Consider the following 21,730-nt stretch of genomic DNA (forward strand, 5'->3'; position numbering starts at 1 on the left):
TAAAACTCTTAATGTTTTCATCGTTTTGGGGCAGGCTCTGTACATTATTGGATTGCATAGCAATTAAAATAAAACAAAGGCACGTTCCAGCCCTGAAAGTCTGCAGATTAAACAAATAAATAGTGAATACTTAGCAGACCAAGGAGTAATTATTAATTCTAAGTGAAATATTAAGAATTGTAAGCAGCCAGGCAGGTGGGCGGTGAGCTAAGCAGAAGTCCTACAACTAAGAGAATTTCCTCAGATAGCTTGGTGTCCTGCAGGGTAATGCCACCCACTGCCCACAGGCTGCAGCTGTTGTGCTATGTGATGCCATGGGTTTGAGTATTGATTATGTAAGTTGCAAGCAGTCAGGTAAAAATTGGCCTGACTTGTGCAGGGTGCTGTTTGGAATACCAAGAAATGTGGAATTCTAGCCTTTGAAGAACTTAATCCAGTTGGAGAGATTGCCCCTCACAAACATAGACAGACATGGGACAAAGGTAGCAGTGACTTAGTTGAAAGGCTGAGGGTGGGGTTGAGGACACTGAGCTGGGGTGGCTGCTTGGTTTACTTGTTTCCTTCCTCTCAGGAGAGGGTGTTTATTTTTGTAGTGTGAAGCTGCTTCCTATTTAAGAGGTTTTAAAACCATGATTCTCGCCTCTGGCAGCACATTAGAATCACCTGGGGAACTTTTAAGACCTACTAGTGCCGTGTCTTAGGTTGTTTTTTTTTTTCCCCCAAGTTCTCTAGGTGATTCTAAAATGCAGCAGGTTGGAAACCTCTGCTTTAGCTGTAGAGTTGTGGGAACACGGACAGGTTAAAATACCTCCAAACAACTGCCCTGGCCCTCCTCACACTGAATCTCAGTAAATCTGATAACTGTGCCCAAAGGGAACAGAAAAGAATCAAGTGGATTAGGCAGGTTTGAAGGTTTTCTTAAGGTTTGGCTTAAGCTTCCTTGACACATTTCTTTCAAAGTGGTCTGTGTTTTTAGCCTCTCTAAAGTAATTTGCGGCCACATAGGTTCAAAATAAGTTTTCCTCCCTAGTTTTTCTAAAATCTCATCAGACTGAGGCATCTTGGAATACCAGCTACAGTGCAATGAAATCTGAAATATCTTTTCGGAAACTCGGGAAATAAAATGTCAGCAAGGATACTTCCCAGGGAAATGGCCTGCATTGGAAGCATTAAGCAACAGTGTGGAAATGATAGCCCCTACCCCTGCACCCTCAGGACAAGAGTCCATCTGAGTTCCTGAGACTGGTGAGGACTCTTAGCTTTCAGGGCTGCAGAAGGAGTCAGGCTCAGGGCATTGCCAGTTCCTTGGGAGTTCCCAGCCAGCCTGCAGGTTGGAAGGCCTTAGGAATGAGTGCATCGGGTTCCAGTTCCCAATCAGCTGCTTCCTAGCTATGCGATCTTGGATAGCTCACTTAATTTTGATGAGCCTGCTGAGATCTACCCTCCAGGCAGCTGTGAGGATTGAGTGAGAGAAGTGTTGAGTAAGGGATTTAGCAAAGTTCCTGGCACAAGGTCAGTGGTTATTTTACGTTAATTCTCTTTCCTCCCCTTATTTAAGTCAGAAATCACGTGGTCCCAGCGCCTTTCCAGTTTGAAGAACTTCAGCCCTGACCACACTGACTTGCTAAAATGCCCACATGCTAGGGCTCCTCAGGGCAGCCACTCTGCCCCACCAAGATAAGGGTGTGGGTCACGAAGAGGAGTGGGAAGAAGGACCTTTGAGGAAGTGGCAACAGATGGCAGGGATTGACAGCCAGCATAGGGGTCTTGGCTTGCTTTCCCTTCCGAGCCTGGTCAGCCTTGGAGGTTTATTGTCTCTTACATAGACCGCAGGTTCAGTTCCACATCAGAGAGGGAGACAAAGATGGGAATGATCCACTGGAGGATTCTGAGCTGCTGACTCCAGCTCTGGAGGTAGAAGCCTGACTTCAAATATTGGGTTTCTGCTAGTCTCCAGAGCACTCTTCTCTCTGCTGTAATCAGAGCTTCCAGCCTGGTTGGAGTGGTAGAACAGCTGTGCTATGTTTAGTTTACAAACTGGAGCTTTAAGGTGAAAGTTATTCCTTTTTTGGTCAGGCTGGGTGGTGGTATTAAGCAAACTAAAAAAATTCAAATGTTTTGTAGCCAGGGACAAGCTTGCTCCATTGAAGTGGAATAAAACTATTTCTGAGCAAAATCACCTCACCTTTTTTCCGGTTGTCTTTCTGTATCTGTAATCACATGGCAGATGGGACCTGAGGGCAACAACTAGAGCCTTAACATGTCTTAATGTGGCTTTACAGTGGAAACACAATGGGTTTTTTGAGGCTACCCGTAGTTAATCAAGCCCTCTAGGTGGGCGTGCACATGTTAGAAATGGTGTTGAGTGCGGAGTAGCAGTAGGATGCAGCCAAGGGCAGATGATAACAGAAGTAACCCCCACCCCCACCCCCACCCCCAACCACCACCCTGAATCCCAAGCCTCCAAGGGCTGGGATGACCTGTTTTACTTGATGTACCTGGACCTGGGTTTCTCAGCCTCACACTGTTGTCATATGGGGCCAAGGAGTCCTTTGTTGGCTGTCTCATTCATCATGGGTGTTTAGCATCTCTGACCTCTAGCTACTGGATGCCTGTAGTGCTCCCCTATTCTATAACTACCAAAGATGTCTCCAGACACTGTCACACCTCTGGGGCAGAAACGCCCTCTTTGGAGAGATACTGATCTAAACATAGAGTGTCTTGGCAGAAACATTAATTAGGATGTCATTTTGGGATATGACAGCCTGACATCAGTCTGCTTCCTTTTTGCCAGATGCTTTTCCATAGCGTTATTTTATAGCCAAGTTAAAAAACAAATAAACCTAAACTATATGTCTACAGAGGGAAGGAATGGAATCAGACTTTTCCTTTCTTATTTGGATTTATACCCCCATCATGAACAAAAGCACAGGGATTAGGACATGGTAGATGCTTAATCAATGTTTACAGTTGGCAGAAACATCTTCGTAAAACATAGGTCTAAACTTTGAACTCACAGCGTATAAAGCAGGACAGCAGTGTTTACTTAGCACCTACCAAGTACTCAACATTGAACTGGAATTTTAAAAATACTATTCCTCTGATAAATCATAGTGAAGCAATGGATGCTTGAAGTGATTTTTGAGAAATAACATTTTCCCCCAACTCAGCCATCAAAAAAACTTGTCTTGGAGTTCCTTCTGTGGCTCAGTGGGTTAAGAATCTGACTGCAACAGCTGGAGTTACTACGGAGGCTCAGGTTTGATTCCCGGCCCAGTGCAGTGGGTTAAAGGATCTGGAATTGCTGTAGTTGAGGCTCCAATTCAATCTGGGAACTTCCACATGTTGTGGGTTTGGCCATTAAACAAAACAAACCCAAAAACCCACAAAACTTGACTATGTGTGGTTGTTTGGAAGCACTCAATTATGTGTGCTGATTTTAGCTCTATTATAAGAAGGTAAAACCCAAAAATCTGCCAGTAAGACAACTCTGGGAAAAGAAAATTTCAAAGCAAAAGGACTGATCCCCAAATATAAGAATGTAGATGTTTTTAGCATTTTATCTTTATGTATTCAAAAATAAGTACATTGGCATATTGCTTAGGAGATTTGCTGTGAGACACAAGTCAGTTTTGAAATATTTATTGTGTAATACCACATGAAACCAGCTAAGCATGGTGCCTATACATAGTTGATTTACTCATAATTGAGTGGGTATTGTTGAAAGTATTATTTTTAACATAGTACAGAGCAGGCAGAAATTCCTGCTTATGTGGACTTCAGCAACCTTTGCTAACTAAACAGAAGAGAAATGAATGATAGTGTAACCAGGTCTATTTTAAAATTCGGTTACCAAGTTAACAGTGCTTATCTGGCTTTATTTTCTAAATAACCTGTTTAAGCCAGAATTAATACAGTAGAAAGGATTCGTTGTGTACTGTGTTGGTAGTACTTGATTTGGTAGTGACTATGAATAATATCTAAATCATGCCATCTAAAGATGTTAAAACAATTCTGAGCATTTGAGGAAAAAAACTTAGTGGTCTTTTGCTTGTTTGTTTCGCTTTTTAGGACCACTCCTGCGACATGTGGAAGTTCCCAGGCTAGGGGTTGAATTGGAGCTACAGCTGCTGACCTACACCACAGCCACAGCAACATGGGATCCAAGTTACATCTGAGATGCCACAGCTCACTGCAATGCTGGATCCTTAACCCACTGAGCGGTGCCAGGGATCGAACCTGCATCCTCATGGATACTAGTCAGATTTGTTTCTTCTGAGCCACAATGGGAACTCCAAATTTAGTGTTTTTTATATGATTTCATCTATACCTTGATCATAACTCCCTGTGTATATAAATAGAAGGCTGGAATAGGTCTGTGTTTCCTGCTCATTTGTTTAGTAGGAATTACCTGGGGAGGCTACTAAAACTTCTAATTCTTAGTTTTATCCTAGAGATTCTGATTCAGCAAGTCTGGTGCAAGGCCTGGGAATGTGTATCTTTAACACATTCTCTTCTTGCTCCCAGGAGCAGGAAGATTTCATTGATCAGGTAGTCTTTGAGGGAGGTCACTAGATTTGGTTTCTTTGGAAAATGCCATCACTATGTTATGTTCTATTCTACCTTTTTTTTTTTTTTTTTTTGGTCTCATTAGGCCCTACCTGCAGCAAATGGAAATTCCCAGGCTAGAGGTCAAATTGGAGCTACAGCTGCAGGCCTGCGTAATAGCCACAAGCAACGTGGGATCCATGACCTATACCACAGCTCAAGGCCACACCGGATCCTTAACCTACTGAGCGAGGCAAGGGATCGAACTCTTGTCTTCATGGATGCTAGTTGGGTTCATGACAGCCATGAACTTCTCTTCTACCTTATCACTTGTTCTCTCTCTCTTTCTTTTTTTTTGCCATAGCATGCAGCTGCTTGATGTAAGATCTCAGTTTCCAGGCCAGGGATCAAACTCAGGCAGTAGTAAAAGTGCTGAATCACAACCACTAGACCACCAGGGATCCCTCTCTACTTGTTTTCTTAACCACAACCTTTTCTAGCTGACATTGCACATAAAATGCAAACTTTAAGCAGTGAAAATCATGGATCTTAATCTTCTGACTCTTTGAATGCCTAAGATTAAAGTTTTTTATTTGAGATAATCATAGATTCACATGCAGTTGTCAGAAAAAGATGCAGAGAGAGTCCATATACCCATTACCCAATTTTCTTTCATTGTCAGTATCTTGCAAAACTTAGTACATCACAACCAAGACCTTAACACTGATACAGTCAAGATACAGAACACTTCCATTGGTCCAAACATCTCTCATGTCTTATCCATTCGGGCTGCTATAACAAAATACCATAAACCGCTAATACAAAACAAATTTCTTTCTTGTAGTTGTGGAATCTGGAAATCCAAGACTAAGGTGCCAGCATGGCTGCCTTCTAGTGAGGGTCTTCTTTGTGATTCATAGCTGGCACCTTCTCAGACTGTCCTCACATGCTGGAAGAGGCAAGGAACCTCTCTAGAGCCTCTTGTATAGGGCACTAATCCCATTCATGAGGGCTTCATTCTCATGACCTAAGTATCTCCCAAAGGCCCCACATGCTGCCTGTGTCATCTTTGGAGGTTAGTATTTCAACATATGAATTTTAGGGGGACAGAAACATTCAAATCATAGCACTTCACTTCACCCTCTATAGCCATACCTGCCTGCTTCCCTTCCACATACACTCAACCACCCCACCCTTAGCTCTTGACAACTGCTAAGCTGTTCTCTATAATTTTGTCATTTCATGAATGTTGTATAAATGGAGTCATATAGTTTATAATCTTTTGGGACTGGCTTTGTTAGCATAATTCTCTGGAGATTCATTCAATTTGTTGCATCCTTTTTGTTACCAAGTAGTATTCCATGGTATGTATATAGCAAAATTTAGCTCCTCACCTGTTTAAGGACCTCTAACTTGTTTCTGTTTTGGGGCTATTAGCAAGAAAGCTGCTATGAGCATTCACGTGTGAGTTATTGTGTGGACACAAGGTTTTTTTTGGTTTTTTTTTTTGTCTTTTTGTTGTTGTTATTGTTGTTGTTATTGTTGTTGCTATTTCTTGGGCCGCTCCCGCAGCATATGGAGGTTCCCAGGCTAGGGGTCCAATCGGAGCTGTAGCCACCGGCCTACGCCAGAGCCACAGCAACGTGGGATCCAAGCCGCGTCTGCAACCTACACCACAGCTCACGGCAACGCCGGATCGTTAACCCACTGAGCAAGGGCAGGGACCGAACCTGCAACCTCATCGTTCCTAGTCGGATTCGTTAACCACTGCGCCACGATGGGAACTCCTGGACACAAGTTTATATTTGTCTGAATAAATGTCCAGGATTGCAGTTGCTGTATCATATGATAATTGCATGTTATAATTTTTCTAGAAACTGCCATATTGTGTTCCAGAGTATCTACCATTAAAAATTCCCACTAGCAATTTATGAATGATCCAGTTTCCCTGTTATCCTAGCCAGGATCTGGTATTATTTTTTTTATTTCTGCAAATTCTGACATGGGTATAGTAATATCTCATTGTGGTCTTAATTTGCATTTGCTTGATGACTAGTAATGTTGAACATCTTTTCATGTGTGTATTTGCCATCTGTATATTCTCTGGAAAAGAATGTAGGGAGTTCCCTTTGTGGTTCAGTGGTAATGAACTTGACTAGTATCCATGAGGATGCAGGTTCAATCCCTGGCCTTGCTCAGTGGGTTAAGGATCTGGCTTCCATATGCTGCAGGAGCGGCCCTAAAAAAAGAAAAAAAAAAGAGAGGGAGAGAATGTGTATTCTGCTGTTTTTGGATAGAGTGTTCTGTAAATGTTAATTAAATCTGTTGGTTGATGGTGATGAATAAAATTCACATTTTATGGTAAGACAGGAAAAATTTAAACATAAATTTTTTCTCAGCCCCTTGGGTTCCCTCTTTCTGCTTTAGTGTGTCTTGTGCCTCTGCGTTAACTAGATCTCCTTAGAACATAACATTCCTTCTTAATCTCGAAAAGGGTCACCATGACCCACTACTTGCTTTGTATGTGCAGGTCTGGATTGTGTAAACTGTTGATATGTCATTTGATTTATAATTCTTTGTTTCAAAAACTTATGTAATTGTGCCTTGATGTCTAACAAGCGAAACAGTTCCCAGAGCTTTCTGAGAGACTGCATCCTGAGTTATAATCCCCAAGTTGACTCAAATAAAATTGTTCATTTCTTTCTTAGATCACCTGTTGATTAATTTTTTTATCAATAAAGATATTGTTGAATTGTTCTATATTGTCACTGGTTTTCTGTTTAGTTGTTCTGTCAACTGCTGAGAGAGGGGTTGTGAAATCTCCAGCTATAATCATGTATTTGTCCGTTTTTTTTCAGTCCTTTCAGTTTTTGCTTCACATATTTTGCAGCTCTGGTATTTGGTGCATACAAAGTTAAGGTTGCTATGTCTTGGTGCTTGATTCCCTTTTTATCTGTATGTCCCCCTCTGTCTCTGGTAATCTTTGTTCCAAAGTCTACTTTATCCGATACTTTCATTTAATATTTTTGATCCTCTGATTTGGGTGTTTTGTAATTGAGGCTCTTTTCCAACTCTTTTTTAGGAATATATCATTCGAGTGCAAAGAGGAATTTCTGTAGAAAATAGCTGGCAGGTAAGCTTTTTTTTTTTTTTGTCACTAGAAAAATGTTTAAACAAAATTCTGACTTGAAGCATTTAAAAATCTGAAAAAACTTTAACACACATAAATATAAATCGTATTTCTTTAAGTTATAAGCTTTTGGCTTTAAGACATATATTATGAAAAGACTTTTGTGTTCCCAGTGTTTTGATTTAATTTGTGTATGATATTACCACAGAGAGTAGGAGTTTGTTCTCCAGCTGGACACAGAGTAAGAGGTAGACAAATTACTTCTTTTGTTCCTAGTAATTCAAACCTCCTCCCCTGGAGCCAAGGTGGGGCATATTAGAGTTCAGTCTCCAGGTAGAAAGAAAGGCCTGGACATGATGCAACTTGGGCACTGTATTTCATGGACTCCCAAGTCCACTCGAGGGCAGTTTCGAGAGCTGGTTCCCTCACTGACCATAGGTGGGGGTCTACTTACAGCACTTACTCTGTAGATCAAGAGGCCCTTGATTTGCAGAGGGTGGCTAAATTTTGTATAGGGGCCATTTCTTCACCGTTTTAGTGATTATAGCAACCCTCCTGACCCTTCTTTCAAAAATCTTATCTTATCCTTCATAGCCCAGATCGAATCTTACCTCTCACCTGAAACAGTCTTTGACTTTAGTGACCTGTACTTGGTCTTTTCTTTGCCTGAAAAATTCAAACTGCTTTTTGTTGGAATAATTATAATAATTAACATCAACCGAGCATTTATTGTTAGGCACTGTTTCAAGCACATTAATTCACTTTAAAACCAGTTCTGGAGTTTCCATTGTGCCTTAGCAGTGGCGAATCCGACTAGGATCCATGAGGACGCAGGTTTGATCTCTGGCCTCACTCAGTGGGTAAAGGATCTGGCATTGCCATGACCTGTGGTATAGGTCGCAGATGCAGCTAGGATCCCTCATTTCTGTGGCTGTGGCATAGGCTGGCGGCTCTAGCTCAGATTCGACCCCTAGCCTGTGAACCTACATATACCATAGGTATGGCCCCCCCCCCCTTAAAAAAGAAAAAAAAAAAAGCAGCGATTCTTTGTGATAGTATTATCCCCCCTTTTATTTATTTATTTATTTATTTATTTATTTATTTATTTATTTATTGTCTTTTCGCCATTTCTTGGGCTGCTCCCGCAACATATGGAGGTTCCCAGGCTAGGGGTCTAATCAGAGCTGTAGCTGCCGGCCTACACCAGAGCCACAGCAACGCAGGATCCGAGCTGCGTCTGCAACCTACACCACAGCTCATGGCAACACCAGATCCTTAACCCACTGAGCAAAGCCAGGGATTGAACCCGCAACCTCATGGTTCCTAGTCAGATTCGTTGAACACTGAGCCATGACAGGAACTCCAGTATTAGCCCCATTTTACATTCAGAAGATAAGCAACTGGTCTGAGGTCACTCAATTCCGAGACAAAACAGGGTTGAAATTCACATTTCCTCTGTGGTTAGCTATTGTGCTACCTTTTGCCCCCTTTACACTTATCAAAGATGGCTTTATGTTTTAATTTTTTTTTTTTTCCCTTGGTCTTTTTAAGGTCACTCCCACAGCATGTGAAAGTTCCCATGTTAGGAGTTGAATCGAAGCTATAGCTACTGGCCTACTCCACAGCAACACGGGATCTGAGCCGTGTCTACAACCTACACCACAGCTCACAGCAACGCCGGATCCGTAACCCACTGAGCTTGGCCAGAGATCGAACCTGCGTCCTCATGGATACCAGTCGGGTTCCTTACCACTGAGCCACGAAAGGGACTCTTATGTTTAACTTTTTGATGTGTATGTATATGTCGAACAGGCCCAAGGGCAGATGTTCTGCCAGAAAAGTCAGCTCTTGATGTAGTTTTCTAGATCCAGTCCTTTAGAGTCCTGGGGGATACTTAACAGAAATGTAGCTACTTAACTTCTTGAGTTAGAGTCTCTGTGGGCTCACTCCTGAGTGATTGCCAGATAATTCTTCTGTACAGTAGTATTTGGGAATCATCAATAAAGATTGAAAAGACTATTTGAAAGCAAAATAAGCTCTTTCCCCAGGGACTGAAGAGCTAGTAGAATTTGGCCACAGCCTAATCAGTGGCATCAACATAACTAAGAAAGAATGCATAGTCAGTGGAAGTGCATTCTTGGCCAAAAGGGGAAACTGGGAATCAGAAAGAAGTATGGCCTCTCTCTGCAGTCTAGTTTCTGGACTTGGGGGAGCACAAATAGGGAAAGTTTTATCTGAGGGAAGGATGAAATGGCCTCAAAACTGTCCATCTCCTTTTACTTTGGTGTCATGGTCAGTAAAACTTTTTTTTTTTTGATAAATCATTACTTCATCTTTCCAGGTGCCTGGTTAATAAGAAAAATGCTTAAAGGACTATTCACCTCGAAAACAAATACATCATCATTCTCTCTTACTAGCTGGCACCTTGGGATTTTGGCTGGCATTAACCAGTTTCCCATGGTCCAGCCAACTCTGGGTCACTGCTGGGTCTGTTTTCTGGGGCTGCCAAGTTAAGCAAGTTAAGCACCAGGTATAAGCCCTGCTACTCTTAATGCAAGTGCCTTGGCTCTAGAATACCAATACTTTTTTGTTTGTTTGTTTGTTTGTTTGCCTTTTCTAGGGTTGCTCCTGCGGCATATGGAGGTTCTCAGGCTAGGAGTCTAATCAGAGCTGTAGCCGCAGGCCTACACTAGAGCCATAGCAACGCAGGATCTGAGCTGCATCTGTGACCTACACCACAGCTCACGGCAACACCTGATCCTTAACCCACTGAGCAAGGCCAGGGATCAGACCTGCAACCTCATGGTTCCTAGTTGGATTCGTTAACCACTGCGCCACGACCGGAACTCCCCCAATACATTTTAAATAAATAAATGAAAATTGATGGTCTTTGCTGAATCAAAACACCACTGTTTTATTTCTTACAGATTGTTAGGAGATACAGTGACTTTGATTTGCTGAACAACAGCTTGCAGGTAAATATTTTCAAACACCAGTGACACACATTTATTGCCTGGGGTGCCTTAGAGACTGGTTGGAAGGGGCAATATTGGGAACAAGAAATCAGCAAATTTCTCTAGCACAGAAGATAAACTCATACTTTAAACAGATGATGTGTGGCTCTAAAAATGAACTTTCAGGAATAAATGTGATTGATAATAGTCACCCTGCAACTGGGTAACTGTGCCAGACTGCATCCTTACCACAGCATGAGATTCTCTATGTTATCTCCTTTTCTCAGGTTAGGAATGACGAAATGGATTGCTAGAGTTGTTCACTTGGAGCTGGTGCGCTCAAACTCATTAAACTAGGCAGTTAGTCAGCATTGCAGATCAACACTCAACAGTAGCTAGAGATTCAGCAACTTTTTTCTCTTAAGTATGTATTTCTAAGTCCCTTTGGTTTAAATGTTCTTGACTTGGTGGCCATAATGGAAAGAGGGATGAGCTGCAATCTTTCCCTGGAGACACAGCTGGTGCTGGCAATGACTGGAGGGTCCTGGAGGGGTGTTAGCACTGTGGAAAATACTGGCAATACCACCCATGTCTTCACTTGGCAGATTGGTCTTCAAGGACCATGGATTATTGGAGATCACTGGGCTTGTGTCCTATCTCAGCTTGGGTTCGTAGCGTACACCCGTGAGCCAGAGTGCTTGGCTTATGACCAGCTCAGCCGGGAGGTGAACTGGCCATTATCACTTATTCTGGGTGATCTGTGATCCTGTCCGCAGAGGTCAGGCGGAATGCTGCCTGGAAGGGAACGTAATGCCTCCTTTCCCTCAAAAGGCCATTTTTTATTGTCCAGACTTTGGAAAAATAGCATTTGTACAGTTTGGAATTTCACATTATTTAAAGCACTGCTGAAAGCATGAATGCCTTATTTTCCTTCCAGTAAAATTGGCCTGAGTATCTGCAGATCTTTATGTAATTGACACATGGTGGTATATTTGAACATGTTGTCTTTCTACATTTTAATTATAGTGTGGCCAGTTTGAATCAGATCAGATTCACCTCATTGATGGGTTTAATTGGTTTCATTTATGAATTTTAATAGCATATTCTTTCCACTTAGACAAAAGCTGGACCTGTGATGATGCTGTAGGTGAGGCACTGATGTGCAGTTTATTCTAGCAGTGGATTTTCTCCACAAGACCCTCAAACAGTTCCATGTGCTCACAGTGTCATGAACATTTGGGCATTAAACACATTGGGCCTACTATGTGTTTTCATCTTTATGCATAAGTGAACCCTTGCCTAGTTTTAAAGAAGGGGAAGTTATTTTGTACAGTGCTGTTTAGTTAGAGTAAGAATCATGGGAGAAATATTTCTGAAATTGAAATTGTCTGAGTCTAGCCCCCAAGAATGAGGGGGTGGTGTGGAGGGTTTTATCTTCTTTTTTTTTTTTTTAAATGATTGCACCTGCGGCATATAGAAGTTCCTGGGCCAGGGATCAAATCTGCACCTCCGCAGTGACCTGAGCTGCTGCAGTCAGATTCTTAATCTACTGCACCACAGCGGGAATTCCTCTCCTATTTGTTCTTGCTTTGGGGATATAAAATTGAATCTCCATGACTATGCAGTTATGGCCTTCTTAATATAATAGAAGTTTATTTTTGCATCAGTGTAATTTTCATTTTTAAAATGGGCACTTTCAATGTGCATCTTATTTCAAATGTAAATGACCATGTCTATTGACGTTGGCTTGTGTTGGGCAGGATATGGCCAGACAGCATTTCAGTGGGAGGATTTTATGGATCCAAGTAAACAAACAGAAGAAAGTACATACAGCTTTTTGGCAAAAAATAATAATAATAATTTCACAACAACCTCCATAAAACAGACCCAAAGGACTCCAAAACCACAGAATAAAACTGTGACCATGAATTTCAGTGTCTGATTACCCTTCTGGCAGATACACGAGCTCCTGCTGAAGAAAGAGAAATGTAATACACACATGCAGAGTTGTCTGACTCCAATAGGAAAAATGCCTAAGTGGAAAAAAAAAGCAGGATGTAAAGTTGTACATGCGATATAATAATTACATGAAATGTTTAGAAAAAAAGGTTGGAAGGGAATATGCCAAAATGTTAGCACATCCCTAGGCAGCAGGATTACGGGTTATGTTTTCTTCTGGTTCTTTATTATGGATTATGGGTTATGTTTTCTTCTGTTCTTTCCAAGTTCTGTACAAATAAGCATGTGCTAACTGTATACGTAGAAAAACAGCAAAAAGCTGTACTTTCCCAACTTTTTATAGGGAGCATATCTTATGGTAAGAGTAAAGAAATATCATCACCTTATTTTAAAAGTAACATCAAATTAGTAACCATCCAGGGAGATGACAAGCAACAGAAAAGAAAGAAGCAGGAGACGCAGTAATGCAGACTGCAGGGAGCCCTCGGACTCGAGAGCTGATTCTACCCCTTACCAGTACTGAGACCTTGGGTCAGTTACTCCTTTCTGTCCTCACTTTCCCCATCTGAAGCAAGGGTTGAACCGGATGGCTTCTCAGGCCCATCATAGAACAAATTTTTTGGAATTTGATTTTACTGCTCATAGTTGGCATAGGAGAGACTCTACTGAACACCCTGGGTTAGGGAGTTGGAGGGGAACACATTCCAGTCTGGAATACTCACTGGAATGTAATTGAAGGCAATTTGCAGGTCATTAAGGTCTGATAACAGGAGTGAGAAATTAGCAGATGCAGAGTTAGAAGGTTTTTCCCTCCAGACAAAAAGCTAGTTTTCTTGAAACTGATTAAGTTTGTCATGGAATTTAGAAGCTTCTGCTAGGCTAGCATGGGTCCCATTATGGGCTTCAGCCCCCACTTTGGCTCTCAGACCCCCTTTGTATTGTCACTCTGCAGGTACTGTGAATGAAGGAACTTTGGGGACTTCTCTGCTGGCTTTCTTGTTCTCTTACTTTTATACAAGGGACTCAAGAAGCGAATCCATACAGCATGTTGAAGAGGAGAGAATCCAAAATGGGATGATGAGGTGTCTTGCTTGAAGCCATCCATGTGGAGGTGGCTAGGAAATCACTGGCTTAGTGGCTTCATCACTCTATGTGCGTGTATTCTTTCCCTCTCTTTTCTAATTAGTCATGGAGTTCCAAATTTTATATTTTGATTGGTAAGCCTTCTAGAAATTCTGGGAGGGAACTGAAAGAGAAAGTGAGTTTCTCTTGAATGCTAATCTCCTTTAAAAGGCTAGATTTTAGAATATCACGCACATTGCCTAATTTTAATAATTTTAGGAAAATTTGTTATGAGATCTTAAACCAGGGCAGGAAAACACCACCCATCTGCCTAGTGAACTGACACGGCAGGGACCCTGTAATCACAGCTATTGGCAAAGAACTCCTTGTTTCACCTGGTAATTTGGATGAGCTGATGGAAGGTCTGGGCAGATCAATATATTTTCCTAAAGAGAAATGACACATTAAAAAAAAAGCTTGGTTGAAGCTTAGAGGCCACAAAATTTGAAATATATAGCTTATCAAATTCCTTCTCACATTCCCACCATCAATGACAAACCTATTGGGGTTTGAATCTGATGTTGGACGTGACTCTCCATTCTGAGTGATGTGGGGTTCAGCTGAGTCTGCTCTTGGGCAGGTAATGCAGGGAAATGCACTGATATTAGCCAATGGTATTTTTTCTTTTTTTGGATAATGAAAATTTTAAAAAATCCTTGCCGTCTATAAGATCAGTTTGATAAGCAAAAGGGTTTCTTTCTCTTTTTTTTAATTGAAAACGTAGTAAATGAGAAATGTAAACATTTCACAGCATAGAAATAACAATTCATTGACCAGCCCACTCCCAGAGGTAGCTATTCTCAAGCAAGTAGTGTTGAGTCCTTTTAAATATTTTTTGTGCATATATAACTATATGCCTGGGCTTACACATTTACACACACACACAGACACCAAAGATGAGATTATATCCTGGATCTTAATAAAAGAGGTTTTTGTTTGTTTGTTTGTTTGTCTTTTTGCTATTTCTTGGGCTGCTCCCGCAGCATATGGAGGTTCCCAGGCTAGGGGTCGAATCGGAGCTGTAGCCGCCGGCCTACACCAGAGCCACAGCAACGTGGGATCCGAGCTGCGTCTGCCACCTACACCACAGCTCACAGCAACGCCGGATCGTTAACCCACTGAGCAAGGGCAGGGACGGAACCCACAACCTCATGGTTCCTAGTCGGATTCGTTAACCACTGCGCCACGACGGGAACTTCAATAAAAGAGTTTTTAAAAGAAGAAAATCAAGGAGTTATTTTGTGGTACAGCAGCTTACAAGTATCTGACATTGTAGCTGTTGTGACACAGGTTCAATACCTGACCTGGGAACTTCTGCATGCTAAGTGCATGCCTCCCCTATCCCACCCCCCCCCCCAAAAAAAAAGAGAAAGAAAAGAAAGAAATCAATTATGTTTTCAGCAATGTATTTGAATTGCACATAGACTCTTAAAGTTTAAATCATCTGGAAAATGATAGTCTGTTGAGCGCCTGTATTAACTTTTCCTCTCTTCTAAAGCCACTCCTAAACAAGTGTAAATTGATGTAAATCGATTTTATATTCCCCACTCCACCAAATGGAATAGGAGAGGAGAAACCTACAACAAAACCTTTTTTTTTTTTTTAACCTAGCCTGGCATGAGGAGCTTCCCAGGCTAGGGGTATAATCGAGCTACAGCTGGCAGCCTACACCACAGCTCACGGCAATGCTGGATTCTTGACCCACTGAGTGAGGCCCGGGATCAAACCCGCAACCTCATGGTTCCTAGTCGGATTCGTTTCTGCTGCACCATGACGGAAACTCCATAAAAACATTTGAAACTGAAAATCCAGTGGATAAAAGTTAATAAAGCAGATAATAAAAAGGCAGAATTCTGAGATAGCAGTGGGGCATGGATAACCCCATTGGGTCCCAAGTTACACTACAGAACCTCTGAAAGATTTAGCAATTGACAGCACCAGGTGCTGCCTCCAGTGTGGGGTGAGGCCAAGCTAAAATCAAAAGTCGAAAGTACATTTAAGAAGCAGTCAGATCTCCAAGTCTCTCTGTCTGAGCAACTTATGCCTGCTCTTCTCCCTCCAGTAGAAAACTGGGTTTATTCTCTGGAGAGGGTAGGACAGCCTTTAGACTGGGGAATGCAGGCACAGTTGGAAATATTTACATAATAAACAGAAAACCTGTCCACCCTACACCCCTGCCCCCAGCCAAGCCCTCTCCTTCCTCTCAGCTCCCAGATTTCTGCCAGTTGGGTTTAGACCCACCAGGCAGGAGATTGGAAGATTCTTTTGCAGGGGGGATCTGCCCAGCATAAAAGCAAAGAGCTAAAGACACAGAGGTCACAAGTTATCTTTTATAGTCTCAGAAAGATAAAAAAATTGCGTTACATTTAGGATGCTATTGAGGGGAATAAAGGAATTTTTTTTTTTTTTTTTGGCTTTTTGCTATTTCTTTGGGCCGCTCCCATGGCATATGGAGGTTCCCAGGCCAGGGGTCGAATCGGAGCTGTAGCCACCGGCCTACGCCAGAGCCACAGCAACACGGGTTCCGAGCCGCGTCTGCCACCTACACCACAGCTCACGCAACGCTGGATCGTTAACCCACTGAGCAAGGGCAGGGACCAAACCCGCAACCTCATGGTTCCTAGTCGGATTTGTTAACCACTGCGCCACGACGGGAACTCCGGAATAAAGGAATATTTAGAAATAAAAAGGATAATAGAAGTTCCCATTGTAGCTCAGCAGTAACAAACCCAGCTAGTACCCATGAGGATGCCAGTTCCATCCCTGGCCTCAATTAGTGGGTTAAGGAGCCAGCGTTGCTCTGAGCTATGGTGAAGGTCACAGACGCAGCTTCGAACTGGCTTTGCTGTGGCTGTGGTGTAGGCCAGCAGCTGTAGCTCTGATTTGACCCCTAGCCTGGGAACTTCCATATGCTGTGGGTAGGGCCCTAAAAAAAATAATAATAGAAATGAAAACTCTTAAGAAAGACTAAAATATAAAGAAAATATCCCAGAAAAAAACTTAGTAGGAAAAAAATGTTCACATAGGAAAAGGTAAGAACAGAGGACCAGTCCAGAAGATCCAACACTGGAAAACAGGAATTCCAGAACAAGAAAGCAAAGGGGGTCGGTGGGGGTGGGGGTGGGGGTGGTGCAATAATGACCTACCTGAAGAAAATACCAAAGAACATAAGGATTTTAGTTTCTAGGTTGAAAGGGCTGAGTACTCAGCACAGAGAATGAAGGTAGAGCTACATAAAGGCACATGAATTCACAAACTGAGGTCAAAGAGAAGATCCTAAAAGCTTCCAGGGAGAGAAAAAAGCCAGAATCAAGAATCTACTGTTTGAACCTTTAACAGCAGCCCTGGAAACTAAAAGACAATAACGTAGTTCCTAAAAATTCTGAAGGAAAAATGTTTCCAACTTAGAATTCCCAATCAAGACTCATTATCAATCAAGGGTGAGGGTAGAATAAAGGCATTTTTAACATACAAGCTTTCAAAAAATTTATCTCCCTTGTTCCCATTGTGGCGCAGTGGAAGTGAATCTGACTAGGAACAATGCGGTTGTAGGTTCAATTCCTGGCCTCACTCAGTGGGTTAAGGATCCGGCGTTGCCATGTGCTGTGGTCTAGGTCGCAGATGCAGCTTGGATCTGGCATTGCTGTGGCTGTGGAATAGGCCAGCAGCTGCAACTCCGATTCAATCCCTAGACCAGATGTCTCTATATGCCGCAAGTGCGGCCCTAAAAAGCAAAAAAAAAAAAAAAAAAATTATCTCCCTTGCTCCCTTTGTGGGGAGCTGACGGAGAATATATATCTATACCAAAAGTCAGGGGATTATCTAAGAAGGGGAAAGATATGGATAGAGAAACGGGGTTCAGCAGGAGAAATGGCAAAGCTTCTCCCACATGTTAGTGAAGGGAAGTCCCACGATGCCAGATTTGCAGCAGGTATAGGGACCACCAGTTCTGCTTGGAGCAGGTATGGGTTCTAGAAGGTACTCCTCAAGAAGGTAAAATGAATGCATCTTTGTATCCAAGTTGAGAAAAGGCTTAGATGAAGAGTTTGGAGTTGAGGGAGTAATCATTGTGGCATAGCAGAAACTAATTTGACTAGTATCCATGAAGAGACGGGTTTGATCCCTGGCCTTGCTCAGTGGGTCAAGAATCCAGCATTGCCATGAGCTGTGGTATAGGTTGCAGACGTGGCTTGGATCCCACATTGCTGTGGCTGTGATGTAGGCCGGCAGCTGCAGCTCTGATTCCACCTCTAGCCTGGGAACTTCCATGTGCTATGGATGTGGTCCTAAAAAGCCAAAAAAAAAAAAAAAGTTTGGAGTTGAATAGGAAACTGAGGGGGAAAAAAGACTATCAGTTGACAGGAATAGTAAGCAGGCTCTTTGGCTTAGTTGTGAATATCATTTACCTAATACAAACACAAATATTACACTAAGTAAAATTATAACATGACTATATTGGAAGGATTGGGAGTCGGGTGTGTGGAACAAGATTAGGATTGTGAAAGAGAAATTAATCCTCATCTTCCAGGAGAAATTTATAGTTAATGCCTAAAAGTGAAAAATGAAGACATAATGTGAACATTCCTCCTCCATACCAAAAAAATCAGCAAAAAGAGTTGAAAGTGGCTGTCTCTAGGGGGTAAGGAATGGCTGTGCCACCTGTTGGCAGAAGTGGTGGTGTTGGGGGAGCATCTTGGGACTGGTAATAATAACCAAAAAAGAACTCTTTGACTCTTGAAGCTGTCCATGTGTAAGTTCAATAAAAAGAAAAACACATTAAAAATTGAATTTTAAAGTTGCTACACTTTATACAGCATTTTATCAATTCTAAGATTTATGGTTTTTCACATGTTCTATGACTAAAATTAGGATGCATCTTGAAATATCTTAGACCTGATGAAATATGATGGCTCAGGATTCTGATATTGTATTTTATTTGGAGATGACATGAATATAATACTTTTTTTTTAATTAAAGATTACAGGCCTAAGTCTACCTCTTCCTCCCAAAAAATTGATTGGTAACATGGATCGGGAATTCATAGCTGAGAGGCAGAAAGGTCTTCAGAACTATCTCAACGTTATCACCACCAATCATATCTTGTCTAATTGTGAGCTGGTTAAGAAGTTTTTAGACCCAAACAACTATTCTGCAAACTACACTGGTAAGCAGAGGGCTCTATCAGCCACAGTCCTGGGGCTAAAGAGGGACTTTTCTTTGCTGGAGATAACGTGCGTGGGAGAAACTCTCCTTCCAAGGGGGAGATGTGTGCATCTGTCACAGGGCATTATTCACTTTCTAATACTAACCTGATTGTAATTTACTGTAGATGTGTAAGAAGAAAATTATTACTTCTCAAATGTTTGTAATGTCCGTTTCCAAAATACGGAAGGGAGATTCCCATCGTGGCTCAGTGTGTTACAAACCCAACTAACATCCATGAGGATGCAGGTTCGATCCCTGGCCTCGCTCAGTTAAGAATCCAGCTTTGCTGTGAGCTGTGATGTAGGTCACAAACTCGGCTTGGATCCCACGTTGCTGTGGCTATGGTCTAGGCTGGCGGCTACAACTCTGATGCAACTCCTAGCCTGGGAACCTCCATATGCTGCAGGTGCGGCCATAAAAAATAATTTTTTTTTTTTTAAAAAAGGAAAGAAAGGAGTTCCTGTCGTGGCTCAGTGGTTAACGAATCTGACTAGGAACCATGAGGTTGCGGGTTCGATCCCTGGCCTTGCTCAGTAGGTTAAGGATCCGGCGTTGCCGTGAGCTGTGGTCCACAGATGTGGCTCGGATCCCGCGTTGCTGTGGCTCTGGCGTAGGCTGGCGGCTACAGCTCCATTTCTACCCCTAGCCTGGGAACCTCCATGTGCCGAGGGAGCAGCCCAAGAAATGGCAAAAAGACAAAAAAAAAAAAGGAAGAGAAGTTATTATCATCGATATTTTCTTTAACAATACAGAGAGTAGATAATCCACAGTAAATCTTTACAGTAATCTCAATTTGATTTGATTTGGTGCTGTTTTTGTTTATAGGCTGTACTATGCCTAGGTTTTCTGGGAATTACATTAAGCACAACAGTGATTCAGAGGGTCCTTTCTGTGTCTTCTCAGTTGCTGGCTGAAACCCGCTCTGTGCAAAGCCTTAGGAAGAGGTGGTTCTCTTCCAAACCATTATTGGATCAGGGCAGCAGCAGGGGCCTGAGTAGGAAAGGATGCCAGTCATGCACAAAGCTAGTGTCAATAATGTGAGCCCGTCGTCAGCAGAATGAGTGATTAAATATTTAGTACCTCTGGCGTGGCCTTGAAGAGACCATTAGAAAGTGTTGTAGAAGTGAACCAGTGACTAGAACTCATCTGATTTGTTAAGGCTTAGAGTCTAAGGGGAACTCTGGGTATTATTAATAAGGTCATTTCCTTGCTAAGAGAATAGATTGTTTACATGCTACACATTAGGTCCTCAAAACACAGCTTTTGAAGTAATTAGAGGAAGACCATTTTATTTCTGTTTCACATGGAGGGCAATAGAGGACTACTTGTCAGGCATCAAACTTTTCTGTATAATAGAATCACCTGGGGAGCTTTAAAAATCCTGATGCCCAGGCTGCGTTCATGCCAATTCAATCAGAATCTCTGAAGATGGGGTTTCTAATTTGTGAAGGTCCCCCAGAGATTCTAATATGCCTCTGTTTGCAAACCACAGCTGGAACTTGCCACTCAGTGTGAGTCCCCTCACCAGCAACACTGGCATCACTGGGAGCTTGTCAGAAATGCAGAATTCAGGCCCCAGCCCAAAACTATGGATCAGGATGTGGTTTTAACAAGGACCCCAGGTGACTTGCATGCATATTATAGCCATCTTGCTCAGGAATGTACTTGCCGTCTTCTAATGGAAGTGCTTGCAGGGATAAGAAAAATACCTTTCTAGAATGTGATCCGATGAAGGAAAGCTTGCTTCAAACTGACATTTACTATAAGTTATGAAAGTGAACATTGAATTGTTACAAGGCTTGCATTCTTCCCCCACTTGTTTTTTGGTTCATACAGGAGAAAAGGCATCATAGGCCTGGGGCTCCCAGGACAGCAGGCACTCTTTCAGAGTGGAGCTCAGAGCTCTCAGTTACCCATGCTGCACCTTGTTGTTTCTCAGAATTGTCAAATGGAGGGCTGTCTGAATGACTATTTTTTTGTTTTTTGGGTTTTTTTGGTCTTTTTAGGGCTGCACTTGTGCCAGATGGAAGTTCCCAGCCTAGGGGTTGAATTGGAGCAGGATGTGCTGGCCCACACCACAGCCACACAAGGCCAGCAAGGCCAGTTCCGAGCCACATCTTCAACCTACACCACAGCTCACAGCAACGCCGGATCCTCAGCCCCACAGAGCAAGGTCAGCATTCCAGCCCACATCCTCATGGATACTAGTTGGGTTCATTACCACTCAGCTATGATAGGAACTCCATGTCTGGATGACTTTTATCAATCGATCCCAACACAGCCATGTTCACGGATTTGTCCACATTATTTCCTCAGAGTGTCTGCTAGTGTTCTGAGGGCAGGCAGCAAGGTGTAGTGCACATGTGATGATGCCATTCATCCCATAAACCTTGAGTGCTCAGCCTACGCAGGGCTGGGTGTTGGGGATGCAAGTGTGAGGAAGGTGTGTACCAGAAGGATAGTGAGTCACCAGAGGTCAGAGTTCGAAGGGGTGTTGGAGGGGATTTATTGAGATAAACTAACCCTCTCATTTTGTTTATTTTTAGTCTACTTTTCTTTTGTTGTTGTTTTTCTTTCAGTTTTATTGAGATATAATTTGACATACAGCACTGTGTAAGTTTAAGCTGTATGGCGTAATTTGTGAAATGATTATCACCATAAGTTTCATGACTGTCCATCATCTTGTATAGATAGAAAATTAAAGAGATAGCAAAAAAAAAAAAAAATAGGGAGTTCCCATTTTGGCTCAGTGGTAATGAACCCAACTAGTATCCATGAGGATACATGTTTGATCCCTGTCCTCACTTAGTGG

The 21,730-nt window shown here is 42.3% G+C and overlaps 1 protein-coding gene across 9 annotated transcripts in view; it reads left to right on the forward strand.

The window, feature by feature from the left end:
* Positions 1-21,730, forward strand: part of PXK (PX domain containing serine/threonine kinase like) — an 81,818-nt gene that overhangs the window by 14,819 nt on the left and 45,269 nt on the right. For all 9 annotated transcript variants that reach the window (XM_047778083.1, XM_047778075.1, XM_047778091.1 and 6 more), the window contains exons 2-4: positions 7,631-7,681; positions 10,606-10,653; positions 18,691-18,877. In XM_047778083.1, the coding sequence (XP_047634039.1) occupies positions 7,631-7,681; positions 10,606-10,653; positions 18,691-18,877 (286 nt within the window). The remainder of the gene's footprint in view (positions 1-7,630; positions 7,682-10,605; positions 10,654-18,690; positions 18,878-21,730) is intronic.

This window comes from Phacochoerus africanus, chromosome 1, assembly GCF_016906955.1.
Source record: "Phacochoerus africanus isolate WHEZ1 chromosome 1, ROS_Pafr_v1, whole genome shotgun sequence".
NCBI classification, from domain to species: domain Eukaryota; kingdom Metazoa; phylum Chordata; class Mammalia; order Artiodactyla; family Suidae; genus Phacochoerus; species Phacochoerus africanus.